The sequence below is a fragment of the Lutra lutra genome, chromosome 3, assembly GCF_902655055.1.
Source record: "Lutra lutra chromosome 3, mLutLut1.2, whole genome shotgun sequence".
Classification (NCBI taxonomy): domain Eukaryota; kingdom Metazoa; phylum Chordata; class Mammalia; order Carnivora; family Mustelidae; genus Lutra; species Lutra lutra.
Genome location: NC_062280.1, coordinates 34,341,458 through 34,362,198, shown reverse-complemented (window position 1 = coordinate 34,362,198; position 20,741 = coordinate 34,341,458). Strand labels below are relative to the sequence as shown.

At 38.9% G+C, this 20,741-nt stretch overlaps 1 protein-coding gene across 12 annotated transcripts in view; it reads left to right on the top strand.

The window, feature by feature from the left end:
- The window catches only part of DOCK10 (dedicator of cytokinesis 10), a 290,337-nt gene that overhangs the window by 195,134 nt on the left and 74,462 nt on the right, over positions 1-20,741 (top strand). For all 12 annotated transcript variants that reach the window (XM_047721140.1, XM_047721142.1, XM_047721146.1 and 9 more), the window contains exons 15-25: positions 911-1,033; positions 2,676-2,755; positions 4,569-4,756; positions 5,298-5,363; positions 7,120-7,212; positions 11,403-11,526; positions 11,720-11,841; positions 12,936-13,022; positions 15,901-15,993; positions 16,416-16,534; positions 18,307-18,376. In XM_047721140.1, the coding sequence (XP_047577096.1) occupies positions 911-1,033; positions 2,676-2,755; positions 4,569-4,756; positions 5,298-5,363; positions 7,120-7,212; positions 11,403-11,526; positions 11,720-11,841; positions 12,936-13,022; positions 15,901-15,993; positions 16,416-16,534; positions 18,307-18,376 (1,165 nt within the window). The remainder of the gene's footprint in view (positions 1-910; positions 1,034-2,675; positions 2,756-4,568; positions 4,757-5,297; positions 5,364-7,119; positions 7,213-11,402; positions 11,527-11,719; positions 11,842-12,935; positions 13,023-15,900; positions 15,994-16,415; positions 16,535-18,306; positions 18,377-20,741) is intronic.

Below are 20,741 nucleotides of genomic sequence, written 5' to 3'. Positions count from 1 at the left end.
CGGGCCCGTTTTCTGTATTATTTGACTCTAACGCTCTATGATCAGATATCTATCTAAATGGCCACCTCAGCCTGTGTATTGAGGTCTTTGATTAATTTAAAGAATAACAAAATAGTCAAGTTCCTTAAGTTAAAAGAATAAAATTTCAGCAGCTCTCTAGCATTAAACGAAAAATTAATTACACACAGGTCTAATTTTTTCAATAGGCATGGAGTATGATTAGTTATAAGGAAGAAACACTAACCTTAATCATGCTATTATATGCCTGACATTACTGTACTATTTGGACAAAAATAATTTGTGTGTTCTGACTAAATCTATCTAGTTCCAATGAAATGGACCAGGGAAGAAAATAAATTACATTCATTAATGTAATACAAAATTCTGACTCAAGTGTTCTTCTCTTGATCTTTTTCTCTGTCCTAAAATTTAGGACATGGGCACATTTATCTCCAGGAAAGTGTTTCAGGAGTCTGGTCCTCTAGTCCCACACACACACACAGACAACCTTATTCTTTTTCCACTATTTGTAAATTCTGATGGCACCACCCAAACTGAGGTGGCCTTGGCTTGCCCAGAAGATAATGAAAAAAGGACTAACCTGGTTCTTATTCCTCCCCTAATATTCCAAGGTTTGATATGTTACTAATTCCTAAATAAATGTAGTTATAATATAAATGGGCTGCTCTCCCTGTAGATACTGAATTGAAAAAAAAAAGAATTAAAGATACCAAAGATAGTATTTGAATGAAACTTTTGCCTAAGAAGTTTTCTTGTCTTTTTTAGCTCATTAGTTCCTGCAGTTTCTTCCATTACAAATGGGAAATTGAATCATTTGTCACCTTAAAAACACAACTTGGTAAACAACCTGAACAACATGCCAACCTGAACAACTATTATTTTCTTTTAGATCAGTATTTAAGGACAACCAGGGAAATGTGGACAGAGACTCAAGATTTTCACCATTGTATAGACAAGAAAGTAGCAAGATTTCAACAGAGGACCTGCTAAAACTAGTGTCAGATTACAGAAGGTAGGATTTTTGAGTACTCTTGAAATTTACATGAATCAGCTACATTGCTACTATTGATTTATTAACTCTGCATAAACAGTATTTGATTACCTGATTCTCGAATGTCCAAACTCTTCTGGAAAGTAGATGCTTTACAGATGACCTCACTTATGCCTGAATAACACAACAAAAGTCAAGTTGCTAGAATTATAGGGAAAGAGTGTAAAACCATGTCAGTTAACTATTATTGCCATGTAACAGATCACCCCAAAACTTAGTGGCTTTAAAGAGTATCACTTACTTTCTGAAATCCATAATTTGAACATGGTTAGGTGGGGAGAGCTTGTCTCTTCTGCACATGGCATCAGCTAGCACAGGTCAAATGGAGACAGAGGATCCACATTCAAGATGGCTCATTGAATGACTGGCAAGTTGACCTGCACTGTTCACTGGGAGCTCAGGTGGAGCTGTGGACTAGAGACCCTGGTTCTTCTCCATGGGAACCTCTCCATGAAATACTATGGCTTCCTCATGGAAGGATAGCTGGCTTCTAAGAGTAAGTTTCCCAAGGGACAGAAAGTGATCACTACCAGTTTAAGACCAGGACCCTGAAACTGTCACAGTGACATTTCTGCCATAATATACAGTCAAGCTATCATACAGCCTAGATTCAAAGAAAGGAAACATAGACATGTCTAAATAGGAGGGGTGTTAAGGAATTTTAGAACTATGTATTGAAATTCCACAGAGAAATTCACTGCTGTGAATTCCCTAATTCATAGTATTTCTGTCATTCAAATGCTTTTGGAAAAGACAATGAAAGTTAGTGCTAAAAGAAGAAAAACTTTATAAAAGCCACAGCATTTCTTAAATGTATTACCATGCGTTCAACATCTGGTGATGATAAGATCTCTCAAGATAAGTGATTGACTTTAAACTGTTACTCCCCTGACAACCCACAGTTGGCTCTCACATGCTGGGAAGGGCTGGGTTGGACCCACCACTATAATTATTCAGGTAGAATTAGGTCTCCAACAAGGGATAACAGTTGAAACTGTTATCAGTTTCAAGAACTTTCATCTTACTACAAAAGAATGATAGGTCAGAAGGTTTTGGTAGACAGGGAGAGAACTGGAGTGAATGTGGAGACAGGGATAGGTGGTAAGAGGGTGTCTGCACACATTCATGAAGCAGGAGAATGGCAGAAGAACCAAGGTCAGGGAAAGGCTCCTTGTCCTTGGTTATTGGTGAAGAGGGAACAAGCAGACTGTCCACTTAGCAATTGTAGCCAAGACTACCCTTGTCCTCAAAACTTCTTAAAAGTCTTTAGAAAAGTAAATCACTTTAACCAATTCAAATACTAGAACTTTTTGTTAACAAAAAATGATCTATTTACTATATTTACTATTGTACTTGTTCGGCCATTTATATAAATGTTATCTGAAATAAGGAGCAAATAAACCTAAAACATTCTTCAGAATATCTGTAACTTGATCCCTCACTGATTTCTATTAATATAAAACCAGCTCAATGAAACCATTCACAAGGTTGTTTCAGGTTTTACTGTTTACTCTTATCAAAGCTCAGAATTACAGTTAACTCATTTTCTTGACGACTAAAATAATTCAGAGTGTGTGTGTGTTTCTGTTCCCTACTTTCACAGGGCTGACAGAGTAAGCAAAACACAGACCATCCCTGGAAGCCTGGATATTGCTGTTGACAACATTCCTTTGGAACATCCAAGTATGATGATGATGTCACGATTTACTTGTAGAGTTCTGAATAGTTAGTGGTCTTTTGGTTGGTTGATTGGTTGGTTGGTTCATTGGATAGTTGGTTAGATATAATACTTTGTGAGTTTTTTCTCAAATTTTGGGATAAATTGAATTCATTATCCGACAGAAATTTGGAGCTTTTATTTCTCCATTAAGACAGACTATCAGTTTGATAAGACAGGAACCATATTCATTGTAAACTAATATATATATATATCTGGTATGTACCATGCACCCTGCAAGGTATTAAATAATGTCCTTTAGTCCTCAAAACCCTGAAGGGCTGTAAATGAGGGGTGTTGGGTTCAGATAGACTCATAAACCAGTAATCATAATGGGAGAATTTATATTTCATCCAGTTCCTCTGACTCAATATACAGGGCTGGTCCCCCCATACTGTGTGCCAAAGGGTTGCTCTGAACACCATGGGTAGCCACCCAAGTGGTCACGTTGTAATTATCACTGGAATATTTTTAGACTCTCTTATTACATGGGGAGCATGTATCTTTTTCAAGTCAGTGAAAATTTGAATTTTAGAAGGAGCTTTTATTAACTTATAAATAAGAATTTTATAATTTATTTCATAAGTGACAAGATGGGTCTATTTTGGTTTTTTACTTCTGATTCTGCCTTTTCTGTGACTTTCTCAGTGATGCAAAGAATGAATAAAGGCATCCTAAAATAAACTACAGACAGAGAGAGGATAATTACCATAGGATATTTGAATTACCATTAGCACTATTAAGTTTTTCATTATTATAATTTTTTTACAAATAATTTTAATATGAAATAAAATGAGCATTTTAACCTAAGCCATGGTTCCAAATCTCTTTTATATTGATTGGTGTGGAAAAACAGAGAATAAACTAAGCCATTTCCTCTACCTGATTTGTGAGATGTGTCTGTCTTTTATTACCTACAGAAAAGAAAAATAAAAAAAGAAAAAGCTAGAATATTCTCTTTGAAATTACTATAGGACGTTAGAGAAATTGGAACATATAATAAAAATACTATAATTGATTTCAGGCGGGAAAGAAAACCCTATAATCTGATTCCCAAGCATATTTAGCTGACCGTTTTGCTTTTTTGAAACAGGAAAATTCCAGATGGGGTAAAAGAAAGTAGAAGGCCTTGCTGCCTTCCAGTGACCACAGCACAGCCCCCAAGCTATTTAGTGACAGAAGTTTTGATTTATAAACTTCAAATTGTCTTTTTTATTTTCCTTAGGCCGTTCCTACATGGCTAGGTTTTTCAAGATTGTAAGAACTGGAGAGAAAAATAGAATAAATTATATCAAATAATGCAGAGGGGTCTGCAGGCCTGTATTGTGAAATCATTCCATGGGGAAAAGTTACTATCAATCCATTAGGTACTATCCATAATAGGCTGATTGGACAAAGTTTTGTCAATAGCTGTATTATTTTTATAATGTTAGGTAAAGGTCAGTGGGTTAATCCTTATCTTATAATACCTGATTAGCTTGTTCAGAGAATCATCAGCTAAAATTTAGTTTTCATTATGAAGCTTAATGTAAAAAGATTGTAATTATAAATCCATCCAAAAGATTTACCCATTTTTGAGACATCAATTTTGATATTAAATGGCTTGATTATCTATCATCTCTACCTCCTACGAATTCTTCATGCTTGCATAATTTAACATAAATTCCTTTGCAAATATGGAATTTCTATTTTGAGTGAATTCATTTTAAAGTATGTTAAGTATTGTTCACCTTAAACAATCCCATTAAATGACAAACTCTTATTTTCTGATTTTTAAAGACTGTGTAACATCGTCCTTTATCCCTGTCAAGCCTTTCGATGTAACAGCTCAACTAGAACCCACAGTGGAGGTGGAAGAATTTATTTACGACTCAACAAAGTACTGCCGTCCTTACAGAGTCTACAAAAATCAAATTTACATTTACCCCAGGCACCTCAAGTACGATAGCCAGAAATGTTTCAACAAGGTATGGTATGTTTCTGAGAACTTGTGCTCCCTCTGCACCCTACTGAGATCATATTAAGACGGATTCTTGAAAGTTCAAATACAAATTATCATAGGTCAATACTGTGGAATAAAAATCCATTTGCAGATCATGCTTAATAAGGGGCAGTGATGAGTTTCACCTTCAAAGTGTTTAAGGAGGCACAATTTTATAACATATTAATAATCTTTTCTCAAGTCAGCCCTAAATTATTTTGTTCTAGACTTCTTTTTTTGTAGTTTCTTAAGATACTCTGAAAATAGCATATCTGCTTCCTTTTGATGTGAGTTTTTTCTTCCCTTTTAAATAATATCTCCAAGTCCTTCTGCTATTTCTGAGCACTATGGATACTGTCAGAAGAAAGTGTTGGGTATTCTACATTTTTCAGATTTAATTAGAAGCGACTTATTTTAGGCACTTGGATTGGTTGTGTGTGTGTGTGTGTGTGTGTGTGTGTGTGTGTGTGTGTGGTGTTATTTAACAGGAAATTACAATTTCCATTTTCCCCTCTCTGTAATTTCAGGCTCGAAATATAACCGTGTGCATTGAATTCAAAAATTCTGACGAAGAAGGTGCCAAGCCTGTGAAGGTGAGCCAAGTCCATGATGGGATACAGCATCCAAGGGGGAAGGCAGCGCTTAGGTTCTCCTCACCACCAAGGAGCCTTTTATTTGAGTGTGACTGAAGGAGGAGCAAGTCAATACATTTGTGTTAGATTTCCTAAAATGAACCTGATGTAATAGCCATCATTAACTGGTTCTATTAGAAATGTCAGTCTCATAGCTCTGCTTGGCTTTTCATGACTTGGAAAAAAAGCAAACCACTCTAATGTGAAATAAATGCAGATTCCCCTCTGCAAGACTCTGCAAGACCCTTTTCAAAGAGCCCGCCTCTCAATTCAGCATGTTTCATTTAAAATGTTACGTCCCAGCTGGCCCTCGTGTGGCCCATGCCGAAGGGCTGCAGCATACTGGCTAAGGGGCTGGGGCAGCGGGCTCGTGGGATGCTTATGTCCACGGAAGGAGCATGTGGCCCGCTGCCCGAGGAGCTTGAGAGATGGCTCCAGAAAGTTTGTCCCTGCTGTAAATCATGTGATTTAATAAAACCCGTAAGACTATAAGGTTTATATGAACTGTGCTTTTTAACCTCCGAAAGAGCAACTGGATATCATTTTTTTCAGAGTTCATCTCTGATATAGACTGTTTTTATTTTGGAGACTTGAAACAACATAGAGTAACCCATAAGAAGGAAAGGAAAATTATTTTTAGTGCACCTGTGGCCAGATCTTCCCAGTTTCAATGAATCAGAGGGATGGAATAGTAAAGCACAAAGCCCATTTCTAATTAACCCCCATGATTATCTGAGATAATCTCTTAATGCACTCTGTCAGGTACCAGCCATTTTCTCTGTAGCAAGAAGGTTCGTAGCATGATTCAGAAGAAGGAGCCTCAGTCGGAGTGATTGAATGAATCATGCAGGGGAGAAAGAGTTCTTTAAAATGGTCTTGAGCCACTGTCAGTCTCCACAGGTTCCAAGTTCTGCAGTAACATCAGTTATCATCGGGAAAGAAAAATTAAAGCAAAATGGAATTTTCAAACAAACAAAGGCAATGACCAGAGGGCAAGCACAGCAGGTCCACTAGTGCAGTGTTTGTGGGGAAAATTCTAACGAAGAGGAATAATAGCAGCTGTATGGGTGTCCTATGTCAGTGCATTCTAAAGGATCACACAAAGATACAGAAGACTCCAGAAGAGGCACCCTGAGCATTGGGCTAAGGAAGCCTTGAAACTGCATGCCTAGGCTCTACCCTATGACATCCCCTGGCTTGGTTAGGGGCTGGGATAGAAGAGTAATGCAAAATGGTGGAGCCTGGAACCACTCCTATCCTTCTAGTTCAACGTTCTTGGTTGGGAGCTGGCTTGTCAGGAGTTTGGGTCCAACCAAACCTCGTTGTCACCCAGGACTGATTGCCTTGAATTCTAAACCAGAGCTGGATACCACGAGCCCTTTCAAGAGGCCATCTTGCAGGAATCGGAATTGAGCAATTTACCTCATCTCCTGGTAATCAAAAGTTAGCTAACAAACTGATTCAGGTTGGTGTAAGGGCTACATGATGAATTAAAGCCTTCAGACTTTCTTTGGCAGCAAACTTGTATAAGAAATACAAGGAGCAAGTGGAAGAGGTTCAAGGTTAATTAGATATCAGTGAAGCCTGGCAAGTTATCACAAAATTCATCTTTGTTCTGCCATTGCTAGCTGAAGAGCTGTGACTTTTTTTTTTTTTTTTTTTTTTTTTTGCTTCGGGGTAATTTCAGACACTCATAATCATTCAACTTTTTAAACAGTGTATTTATGGAAAACCTGGAGGGCCTCTCTTCACCTCAGCTGCCCACACAGCAGTTCTACACCATTCCCAGAATCCAGATTTCTCCGATGAGGTAAGGGCCAAGCCTCTACTGCCCCTCCAGGAGCTCCTAAATAGATGAACGAGTGGGTCAGGAATGCACAAAGATAAACACTGTCTCTAGACCATGTCTCAGGTTGAGGGCATGCCTTGGCTGGTGTTTACTGAAGTGAGACTTAGAAACTATATTAATTGACAGTTGCTCTGAGAGTTCTGTGGCAAATCCAGATGTTTCAGTGCTGGATCACCCTTCAAAAATACTTACGTTTTGGGGCGCCTGGGTGGCTCAGTGGTTAAAGCCTCTGCCTTCGGCTCAGGTCATGATCTCAGGGTCCTGGGATCGAGTCCCGCATCAGGCTCTCTGCTCAGCGGGGAGCCTGCCTCCTCCTCCTGTCTCTCTCTGCCTGCCTCTCTGCCTACTTGTGATCTGTCTGTCAAAAAAAAAAAAAAAAACTTACATTTTTATGGTATCAGTCTTTTCAGTGAAAATTTTTTTCTTTTATTTCATTAATCAATATAATAAAGATTGTGTTAGTTTTACCAATCAATAGCCACATTTCATGTCATAGTGGAAAGAACATAGAGTATGAGGCAACACTATGCCTCATGATGTAGGTGAACTTGAGAGATGTTGGCTCATCATCTCTGACTGTGGCATGAGACATGACCTACCCTGGCCAATTCCTGAGACTCTCTTATTATGTGCCAGACACCATGCTGTATACTCCATATAGGCATCATCTCAATCCCCACAGGGTTCTCCAGAGAAACAGGGCCAATAGGAGGATGTATATGTATAGATGGATAGATTTATTATGAGATATTGGCTCACATCATTATGGAGACAAGAAGATCTTCCATCTGTAAGCCTGAGACCCAGGGAAACCAGTGGTATTGTTTGAAGACCTGAGAGCCAGCAAGGCTATGATGTAAATTCCGGTTCCAGTCTGAAGGCCGGAGAACAAGGGGCACCAAGGGTAGATGGAGAACATCAATGTTCTAGCTCAAGTAGTCAGGCAGAGAGAGAATTCAACTTCCTGCCTTTTTGTTCTATTCAGGCCCTCATCAGATTGGATGATGAGCACCCATGCTGGGAGGCGGGGGAGGCATCTGCTTTACTCAGTCCTCAAATTCAAATGCTCATCTCTTCCAGAAACATCCTCAAAGGCACACCCAGAAATAGTATTCAACTGGTTATTTGGGCATTCTGCTAACCCAGTCAAACTGACATAAAATTAACCTTCCTGTTTTCATGGATAAGGAGACTAGGACTCAGAGAAGTAACTTTGCTAAGGGCATACCACTAATAAGAGATCATCAGAATTCAGACCATGCCACAGGACTCCAGGGCCTCAAGCTTCACCACCCTGCTCTAAGATGTGTGAAAAAAAGCAGTTGGGCCAATGGTAGATTACTCTGTGCATGTCAACTTATATTATAAAGAGCTTCAGACAAATAGCATTAGTGTTTAAATTTAATTTATAACTATAGAGCTAAAGTCTGAACCAATGCAACCTGCTGATATGGTGTCTGGGATTAAAAATATCACATCTGGGGCGCCTGGGTGGCTCAGTGGGTTGGGCCGCTGCCTTCGGCTCAGGTCATGATCTCGGAGTCCTGGGATCGAGCCCCGCATCGGGCTCTCTGCTCAGCAGGGAGCCTTTAAAAAAAAAAAAAATATATCACATCTTACCATGAGTTTCCTATTGCTCTGATAGTAAATCACCACAGTTTAGTGGCTTAGAAAAACCCATCTTCACTATCTTATACGACTGGAGGTCATAACTCTGTAAAGGGTCCCATAGGGTTGAAATCAAGGTGTCAGCAGGCCTGCATTCCTCCTGGAGGTTTTAGGGGAGGCCCCTTGCCTCATCTTTTCTAGCTTCTAGAAGTTTCCGCAGGCCTTGACTGGTGACCCTCTTCCAGAAGTTTCCTAACCCTGACCTCTGCTTCTCTTCTTGCATCTCTGACTCTGACTTTCCTCTAATAAGGACTTTGTTATTCCATTGGGACCCCATAATCCAACGTAATCTTTCCATTTTAAAATCCTTAATTTCATCACTTTCAAAAATCCCTTTTGCCCTATTCACAGATTCTGGAGATTAGGGCAATGAGGACATCTTTGGGGAGCTATTATTCTGCCATCATACCTTATTCTACATCAATCATTTCAAAACTAATTAAAGGAACTTCAGTGAAACCACAGACTTCCCTTGACCTTATCTCTCTCCTCCACATCTATTTAATGCTTTTAAACATTTTTCCCTATAAATTCAGGATAGAAGATGAAAAAATATTAAGGTAAAGGGCTATCACTATATTATAGAATATTTACTGTATCAATTGACCCCTTGGAAAAGCCCCTCTGAAAGATGTATTCACTGTAGACATTAGATTTTTTTTTTTTCAAAAAGAAAAAAAAAAAAGAGAATATTCTCACTGTTAACTCTGGCTTTTAATCTTTCTTGCTCACATATGTTTCCCAGAATTCTTATAAAAGCCATGGACTTTTCCATTGGAGAACATGTATGTAATGAAAGCCCAGTGAACTCTGCAGTGCATACTGAAAACTAAGGTTACATTAATTGCAAAAATTGATAGGAATTATTTCATGGTGCTTTTACATTGTAAATATTTGCAGTATTTAAGTGAAGGATGCATTCATAGTTAACTGGAATTCTTGAGAATTTATTGCATTCCCATATGCTCTTTATGTTAGCTAAGAAAAAGGAAATTTCTACCTGGTACATGGCTGATTATTGTATATTCTTAAGTATACATCAACCTTTGTTACCAGCTTAGCATACTGGGATATAAAGAATGTGTAAACTTGTAAACCATTCTAATTGAGAAGCTCTCACATTTTACCATTCACCAGAATCACCTGGAAGGCTTGTTACAACACAGATTACTGTAACCCACCCCAGATTTTTGGGTTCCAGATGTCTGGAACGGGGCCTGAAAATTGGCATGATACTTGTTGAACAAGTTTCCAGATGATGTTGCTGCGATTCCAGGCATAACATTTTAAATATCAGTGTAACAAATCCTTTCCTGAACGATGTGAAAATATGTGCTGGATAGATAGATGTAGAAGGAGTCTAATAAAGAAGCTGGCAGATAATCTCCTTGGTTTTCTAACACCTTATTGCTTGACCATTCTGGAAACTACCTAACTGCTCACATGGAATTGAAAGCAGCTTACATCCATGGGATCCTGATATTCCTGCATGAAGTAGTTATCAAAAAACATAGTTTCTCATCCTGGAAGATTCTATTACTGATTAGACTGCAAAACTCTTAGTGAGTCAAAGCCCTATACCCTCTCTCAACTCAATTCTTACCTTTGTATCATCCTCACACCTGACTCAACATGACACACAATGTATCATACCTTCACAACATATGTTTCAGAGGTTTGGAAACTGAAAAGCACTATACAATATAGAGGGTGTCAAAACATTTCTTTTTAAGAACATGGAGTAGGCTCCTCATTACATCTATTTTTGCCATGTGTCAACTTTATGTTTTATATTTATTTGGAAGCATTCTTCATGTAGCTACAGCATGATGTCATCACAAAATAGCTCATTGCTTGGTTAACACAATAACATGTTTCATCTATTTTTTGTTCTTTTTAAAAAGAGATATCCACGCTTCAGTTACATCATCCCCTGCTGCCATGTTTCTGAACACTGAGCCTATAAGTCACCTGGGATCTTATGAAAATGCAGATTCTGTGTCCACATGTCTGGGGCAGTGTCCTAGACTATGCATTTCTAATGAGCTCCCAAGCAATGCTCGTGCACTGTTCCTTGTGCACAATGGACCAGGCGATGATTCAGTTCACTCAATGTATGTTTCTTGATGATAGGATCTTCGATCTATGCCTTTTTGACACCCTGCAGGTAGTTGTGAGTGTGTGTGTGTGTGTGTGTTTAATCCATCCTCTACTAACATACATTATCAAATGAGAAATGCCAGTCATTCTAAATTATCATCACCCAACACAATAAAGAAATAAAAATATCAGCCCCTTAACACATGACTGCTAGCAGGACGGATATTCACTGAGAGTGAAATTGGTCCTTCTAACACTAAGAAATGTGGTACTCAGTTTCAGGGAAAGAATTTTTAGAAGACCAAGGCGTCTATGGTTTGTCTTACCCTGACCCAGGGCAAAAGAGTTTCATCCTAGTCTGGCTATTATCTCTCTCCTTGCAGGTGAAAATTGAGCTCCCAACCCAGCTCCATGAGAAACACCATATTTTGTTTTCTTTTTATCACGTCACTTGTGACATAAATGCCAAGGCTAATGCCAAGAAAAAGGAGACGCTGGAGACTTCAGGTACTGACAGGATGCGATCTGAGACAACGTTTCATGTCATCTGTGTGACTTGAACTGGAGAGTATTGTAAAGCTCCCATTTATTAAATTTTTTAATGAGGTTTTCTATTCATAAGTGACAAATAACGTTGCTTTTACCCCTCACCATGGAGGTTTGTTCTCAGAAGTTTTCTCTTTGTTCTTCCTTTGCACAGTTGGATATGCTTGGCTTCCCCTGATGAAACATGATCAGATAGCTTCTCAAGAATACAATATCCCAATAGCAACAAGCCTGCCTCCTAATTATTTAAGCTTTCAAGATTCTGCAAGTGGAAAGGTATTGAATGATATATAATTTTTTTTTAATTTTTTTTAATTTTATTTTTTATAAACATATAATATATTTTTATCCCCAGGGGTACAGGTATGTGAATCACCAGGTTTACACACTTCACAGCAGTCACCATAGCACATACCCTCCCCAGTATCCATAGCCCCACCCCCCCTTTCCCAACCCCCCTCCCCCCATCAACCCTCAGTTTGTTTTGTGAGATTAAGAGTCACTTATGGTTTGTCTCCCTCCCAATCCCATCTTGTTTCATTTACTCTTCTCCTACCCCCTTAACCCCCCATGTTGCATCTCCTCTCCCTCATATCAGGGAGATCATATGATAGTTGTCTTTCTCCAATTGACTTATTTCGCTAAGCATGATACCCTCTAGTTCCATCCACGTCGTCGCAAATGGCAAGATTTCATTTCTTTTGATGGCTGCATAGTATTCCATTGTGTATATATACCACATCTTCTTTATCCATTCGCCTGTTGATGGACATCTAGGTTCTTTCCATAGTTTGGCTATTGTAGACATTGCTGCTATAAACATTCGGGTGCACGTGCCCCTTCAGATCACTACGTTTGTATCTTTAGGGTAAATACCCAGCAGTGCAATTGCTGGGTCATAGGGTAGTTCTATTTTCAACATTTTGAGGAACCTCCATGCTGTTTTCCAGAGTGGTTGCACCAGCTTGCATTCCCACCAACAGTGTAGGAGGGTTCCCCTTTCGAATGATATATAATTTAAGAGAAAAAAAATACATGAGCTAAATGGCATGAGGTTACCTTCTGTCTGCTATTTAAATGAACCCAAAGACTGTAGTATAAGTAGCCACTATCATTATGAGTTGAGTACCTCCAATATTTCAAAGGTCTTGTTTCATTTATGGCCAGTGGAAATGTTCCATTAGAATGGCCCCCTGATATCACATTGGCCTCCCTTACCAATATTGCAAATGTATTTGCATCTTCTGTTTTGCCTCTCTAGAGTCATGTAAGGTGAGTGGATCTGGATGGCAAATTAACATAAGCTAAATAACCTGTTTATTTTCTTTTCTTCAGTTGCCACAGTGACAGTAACATTCTCTTTTTTACAGCACGGCGGGAGTGACATTAAGTGGGTTGACGGTGGCAAACCACTCTTCAAAGTATCGACATTTGTGGTATCCACAGTGAACACTCAGGTCAGTGTGTTGTCCTGAAATCTCAGCATCTGCTCTAACACGAAGAATTGTCAGGGGGCTCTTGTATTTAGACGAGGGGACTCACCATTTCCCAAGTTGTCAGAGGGGCAGGTGACTGAGAATTGCAAAGGAAGAATGTCTGAGATAACTTTATGCCTCTCCGAGGAGAGCTAGAATGCCCCAACCTTTCAGCCCTAGAACACCAGACACATCTATCTCAGGATGATACCCTCGTGGAAATACAGCTTGCTTCACTGACAACACCCAAGTATTAAAAATGGGAAAGGTCAAAATGAAAGATTTTTTATCTTTACCTCAAAACTAAACCTAAGGGATGCCTGGGTCGCTCCGTGTGTTAAGCGTCCACCTTAGGGTCAGGTCATGATCCCAGGGTCCTGGGATCGAGTCCCACATAGGTTTCCTTTCTCCCTCTCCCTCTGCCGCTCTCCCTGCTTGTGTGCTCGAGCTCTCTCTCTCTCTATCTATCAAATAAATAAATAAAATCTAAAAACAAAACAAAACAAGACAAAAACTTAAGTCTGATTCCAGGGCCTACCTGGTGCTCCTGATGGACAGGCCACGAGGTCAGCAGAACTGCCGTGGAGAGCCTCCTCAGCCACATTCTTCCGCAGTGATCCTGCACAATTTCCCTCACCCCTGCCGTCCTTATTTTATCAGCAGGAAAATGGCGACAGTACTATCTGCCTGACGTTGTGGGAAGGATCAAAATGAGAAATCGCACGGGAAAATATCTCAGGAACTGAAAAATGCTCTACAGATGTTGCTATTGCTGTTGCTAAATTACCACAGATGCACATCTTCCTCTGCAAGATAGCTGATTTTACATCAGTGTGAGGACTTTCATGATACAAATTATAAAGTACAAAGCAAATCATTAAGTACACATACTGTATTTCTCCTCTCTTAAATTCAGTGTGTTGCTAATACTCACTTGCTGAGAGAAAAGACATCTTCCAGGTATTACACACATATTGGTTCAGAATTTCTCTTCATAATCTCTGAGGCCTCAAGCCAAATTTAGCCCTCTTCCCCAGTCCTCTACCTAAACTCCTCAAGTCCCACAGAATGGCCCTTCCCCACCCAATCCTGCCTTTATATACCTCAGAATATCAGTCCTTCTTGCTCACACGTCCAGCTGCTTTCTTCCCAACAGACCAGGTGTCTCTCTGACTCATCACCACTCATCTTTCTCTGCCTCCGCTGCCACCGCCCACATGCTCTTTGCCCGGTGGGACACATTCGTCCTTCATCAAGCCCAAGATTCACCTCAGTGACCAAACGCCCAGGCCATCTCTAGCGCCATACCCTCCATCTGCTTAGCTTCCCCTTTCAAAACTCAGCCCTCTTTGCCAGGAAGGCAATCTCTCTCTCTTCCTCCCCTCCCTGCTTTGGCCTGGTCAGCTCCCACCGGTCCTTCAGATGTTGGCTCAAATGTCACTTTCTCAAAGAAGCCTCTCCTATTTGCTGACCCCTCAGACATGCTGTGTCGTCTTGTTGTATACCCACATGGCCCCCTGCTTTCCTGGGAAGCACTTACCTAACTATGATCAAGTAGGTGTGTGCTGACATGGCGGTATGGTACCTGTCTCCTTGGCATCATGGAAGGACCACAAAGGAAGGAACTGGGTTTTCCTGGCCCTCCACGCTGTCCTCCATGCCTGCCAAGGGCCTGGCACATAGTCAGCTTTCAAAGAATAATTGTCACATAGATGAATAAGTGAAATGAAACTGAAAATATAACACAAACACACACCCCATAACTGAGAGAAACCCAAATCACAAATATCCTTCCAGAATCAGTACACTCCAGAGAAATATCCAGAGTGTGTATCTTCACTAAAACTCTTTGTCTCACTTTCTGACTATATAATTCTGACCCTTAGCTCAGAACTTAGAGAATTTCTAAGGTGCCACCCTCTACAGAAAATAGCATTAAAGGGAAAATTAGTTTACTCAGGCTGTTGTAATAAATACCACAACCTGGACAGCTTACACAACAGAAATTTATGTTCTCATCATTCTGGAGTCCAGAAGACCAATATCAAGGTGTTGGTGGGGTTGGTTTCTCCTGAGGCCTCTCTTCTTGGTGTGTAAGTGGCCATCTTCTTGCTGGGTTCTTTCATGGTCTTTCTCTATGCCAGTACATGTCTGCTGTCTATTCCTGTGTCCAAATTTCCTCCTTAATTTTTTTTAAGTAGGTTGGTCTTGAACTCATGACTCTGAGATCAAGATCTTAGCTGAAATCAGGGGTCAAACACTTAACCAGTGGAGCCATCCAGGTGCCCCTAAATTTCCTCTTTTATGGAAACATCAGTCATTTTGGACTAGGTCCACACTAACTGCCTCATTTTAATATAACTATGTCTTTAAAGACCTTATCTCTAAATATGGTTACATTCTGAGGTCCTTGGAGTTAGGATTTGAACATGTGGATTACAAGAGAACACAATGCAGCCCATAACAAAGGGTACAAATCAGTTTTATCTCATCAGGTTAGAGTGAACGTCCTAATTTTTTATTAGCTCAGGCATTCTAAGTCTGAAAATATCCCTGTGCAAATTAAGAGTATATCTTCTCATGTGTGTTAAGAAATATATAAGAAAAATACATCAAAGTCTGTGGGAAAAAAAAAAAAAACAGGAAGATGAAAAAAGGCAATTAGAAAAAGGGGGTGAGAGAGCAAGAGAAGTGCTTCCCAAGCCACTGTCATGTGACTAAGAAGAAAAGCACACACTCGACTCTTTGATAAAGCACCTGCTTATCAAGGCATCTGTCCTCCAGAAATACTTGCCCTCTATCAGCACAATTGCTATACAGCTTATGTGTCATCAGATAAACATTTTATTTGCTGTTTCAGGATCCCCGTGTGAACGCATTTTTCCGACAGTGCCAAAAAAGAGAGAAAGATATGTCTCAGTCACCTACCTCGAATTTCATCCGCTCTTGTAAGGTAACATGAGATGCAAATAGTTTCCATGTTTCCAGGGCAGAAACAGGCAAAAGAGACCTTGACAGTTTCCAATGAGTAGCAAACTAAGAGATAATTTTTTAAATGCCTTATCAATTCAGAGAGTGCATGGTTATTTCTCAACTCCTAAACTGTTTCTGCCTGTTGTTTACAAAACAAGTAAACATCAGGGTTTTTTCCCAAAATAAAAATGATTGAAAATCAGAATCAATTGATTTTAAATTAGATAATTGCATATCAGGTCCTCGCAACTATGTCCCAATGCCACATGGCATGTTAAGTGCAGTGAAGAATAAAGCCAGATAGAGGTGAGCTAGAGGATTCATATTTGAGTTCTGAAGCACATCAGCAGAATGTGCTTTAAATTTAATCAGTGCCCTTTCTCTCCCAATAACTTACTACAGAACTTACTGAATGTGGAAAAGATTCACGCAATCATGAGTTTTCTGCCTATAATCTTGAATCAGCTCTTCAAGGTGCTGGTACAGAGTGAAGATGATGAAATAAGTACAACTGTGACCAGGTATCTCTCCCACGGTCTTAGGAGATGAGATCTTACTGTCTGTGAGTGCCCAAAACTGTGATGATAAGGAAATGGCCCCCCACTTGTGTATGCTTGCATTTCACTTGAACATATGTCTCAGATTTTAAGTATTTTTTCACTCTTGAGTTCTTGACTTCAAATCTGTTATCATTTGGATAAAGCTTTAGACCTCTTTTTTAACTTTCTCTTTTGTTTTTTAATTAAGCTTTCTATTTTGAGATCATTATTGATTTGCATGCAGTCATGAGAAATGATGCAGAGAGATACCCTGTTCCCTTTACCCAGTTTGCTGATGGTACCATCTTGCAAAACTGGAACGTGGTAGCACTACCAACATATTGACATTGATAGAAACAGAACATGGAACATTTCCATCACCACAGGGATCTCTCATGTTGCCCTTTATACAAAATTACTTCCCTCATGTCCCCAGCCCACACCCCTTAGCCCTGGTAACTACTAATCTGTTAAAATTTTAGATAGATACATAGGCAGACAGACATAGATGATAGATAGATAGATAGATAGATAGATAGATAGATAGATAGACAGACAGACAGACACATAGATAGGAAGGACATCTAGGTTTTTTTTCAGTTTGGGGTAGATTTTAGGTGAACACAAATTTTTATTTCTTTGAAGTAAATGCCTAGTGCCATTGCTGGGTCATGATAGTTGCATCTGCATTTTTTAAAGAAAATACTGAATTGTTTCCCAGAGTGGTTGTACCATTTCACATTCACACTAGATTTTTTAAAATGTTTAATTGTTATCTTTAAAATTTGTCTCTACTACATTCTTCCAACATTACTAATCTGTCTAGTAACTTTGATGAACCTAATTTCCTCTCTATAGAGATACTATTTTAAATTAGTTAAAAGCATCATATATGTCTAATGTTCATTTAAAAAAAAAAAAAAGCAGTCACAGAACTCTGGAAAAAAAATTGCTCTCGACATTGAAATGTGTCCAGAACTTTCACAAACCTGTAAGCATATTATTAACCTCTTTCAGAATGAGGGTCTTTAGTCTTGTTTTTAAAGTAGCACTCTGAAGCTCTGGAAAATTAAAGTATATCTAACAATCCCACCACAGCCAGTTCTAGACCCAGATTAAAAGTCCCCAACTGTGCCTTCAAATGAGGCTCTTTTCAGCGTGAATACACAGGTCTTCGTGAATAAGACTCCTAAATATTTTAACAGAGATGTGCTGAAATTCCCAGACATTCCAAAATGCTACAACCATGGAGTAGCTGGATGTATTAACATGAAAATAGTACCACCACTGCTGCTAGAAACACTTCACCAGCTAAGATGGGAAATAAAAGCAAAGCCCTGAATCTCAACCTAATGGCTTTTTACAAAAGTATATGTATTGCCGCCTTTTTGGAAGGGAAGCCCTCTTTAAAAGGACTATGATAATTAGAGGTTAAAAGTATTAAGTTTTAATGAGATACCAAAGATGATCCTTTTTCAAGAAGACAGTGTCAACCAACATGCCAGCCATAAGAGTCTCCAGTGTGATATCGCTGGCATAGATACTCCTCGTATCTTAATGTTTAGAGATTTCAAGGCTGGAGAGGGTTAACGGGTAATATAGATATTGGGGCATCTGAAGGGGGAGTCTGAAATTGGTTCCTGCATTCATTCGGTACCTATTAAATACCCAGTTTATGAAGCACTCCAGTGCCCAACCAAGTTGTATTTTCCCACCTTTCCCAGAAAGACCACTAAACAGTTTTGTTTTTCCAGGGTTCTGACCGACATTGTGGCCAAATGCCATGAGGAGCAGCTGGAGCACTCCGTCCAGTCGTACATTAAGGTAAAAAGTTGCCACTTGGACCCTGGGTGTATCCCCTTGTGCTGTGTGATTTGTCTCATTTCCTGTCTGCAGTAAGTGGGACCTTTCTCCCGTTAACTGGATGGGGCTCACCACGATAATATCAAGCATTCCCCTTAGCTACTTAGAATTCCATCTCTTTGCATTGATGGTCAAGACATATTATTTAAATGTATAATAACATGTACCTGTGCAAATGAGTATTTATATGGGAGGAAAGAGCAGAGAAAGAGAAGAGAAAATGAAAGAAGTATTGCCCTTTTGAAGTTCACATTACAAATAAATACAATTCTTGTGTAAAGTTACGGAATATTTTCCCTGTTGGTTTGTTGAATGCTCTGTGTTTCTTCGGTAATGTTTTCTTAGCTCTTTTTATTGTTTTCTCAGGCATTATTTCATTTTCCCAGTTACTGTATATTTGTACCTGCTTCTGGTATGTTAAGTCCTTTATCCTCGGGCATGATCCACTAGCCCATTCCATCCCTGTGCACTGCTTCCAGCGTCCTTTGTCAAGTGTTCACTTAGACATGTTCATATTCTCATTTCCAGTTGGCCTATGAACTAATGCCAGTGAACTTGTGATGATGTTTGCACACTAGAGTTCCTGCCTAAATGTCATCTTCTTGAATGAAAAGAAAGAATCCATCCAGAGATAAATGAGAGAGTCTTGTATTACTTTATGATGCATAGAGGAGCTCAATTTCTATTTTTTTCTGTACAGAGTAAACCTTTTTGAGACACAGAACTTTTTTAACTTAAAGAATTTATTCCATTAATCTATACCAATAAACATATATTCCTATGATTTAGACATCTAGAAAAGTGACTAGAGAAGAATGTGGGGGTTTCTGTGCTAGAAATGAGTGAAAAACAAAACAAAACAAAACTTCCCATGAAATTTCATTCTGGAGTGAATCCCTCTGAAGGACTTTTACATTATGGTTTTATATCTGTATAATTTCTATTTGCCTGAAATGTTAAGTATCTTCCCAAATACTCAAGTATGAGCATGTGCCCTTCCTTAAAATAGCCCATAGGCCAAAAATAGTTACTTCACAATAGTTTCCCTATAGTATACTTTTATCCAACACAATGTACATTTCAGTTGCTGAAAGACAGTTGACCTACAAATGCTTATTTTTCTCTCTGTTCAAGACAGAATGGTAGCATACTTTAATCTAGTACTGATGAATTTACATTCAACAGAATCATCAATGGAACTTTCTCTCAATGCTTAACTCACGTTTTCCATTTCAATCACCAAAGGATCTAAGAAGAAAACAATTCCCCAGTCCATATTACACAAAGCCATCTTCATTTCAACACAAGTATTTACCTCGTTCCAATGGAATCATTGAAGATTACGTTAAGAACCCACCGATGCTATGACTGTTTTTGTGACAGCCAAAGAAAGTTCCTTATGAGAACCTTAAATCAGCTCTCAGGCTCATTCTGTGATGCTCTTGAAAAGGTGTATTGGAATGCATCCTGGTATGGTCTTCATTTTTAACCAGGATGTTTGAAATCTCTTGATGTGACAATTTGATTTTGCAATATAAGAGATTGCTTATTTGGTTTGCTTTGAAGTGAGTGAAATCCAGAAATGTATACCTAAGTGGGATTTGAAGCTTATAACAATTCCTAAAGGTATTTCATAAAAATATTTTCACATATCTAACGTGGACACACCCTAATAAATATTATCAACCGGAATTTTACTCCAGAAAGAACACTAAACTAGCAAGTGGGAAATTAGACTCTAGTCAAGGCTAAATAGTTAATTTGAGTAATCAGCATCTCTGGACCTCATTTTTTTCCTCTGTGAAGTGAGAAGAGATGGACCTAATGAACATCTAGCTCTATGAATCTGTGATTGACCTCCTGTTGCAGTACATGGTTAACAGACTAAACCTTGACTAAAGAGTCTGATTTTTTTTTTAATTCCCTGTGGAAAAAAGTATTTTTTTAACATGTAGATGAATATTAAGACCTATATCTAGGTGTATAATGAAAACTGATGGGCTGGTACCAATACATGCTTTGATGTCCTTGAAAGATGTGATATATTCAATGGAATTTATATACATTCAGGAGCAAACTAAACACCATTTCAAGTTCAGTGGTGCTAAATGCTGCTAACTCACCCCATTTACAATATCCAAAATACACACATACACCATGTCTTTTGCAAAGATGTGTGTCTCAAGTCAATCTAATTAAATGCCATGGTTTATTGCAATTCATGGCACTGACATGATCCAGCCAAAATTTTAAAATAAGAATATCTCACAGCTAGTTTTCATCCTGTTGGTGTTAAATAACTACATGGGACCAGGTAGCTGGTAAT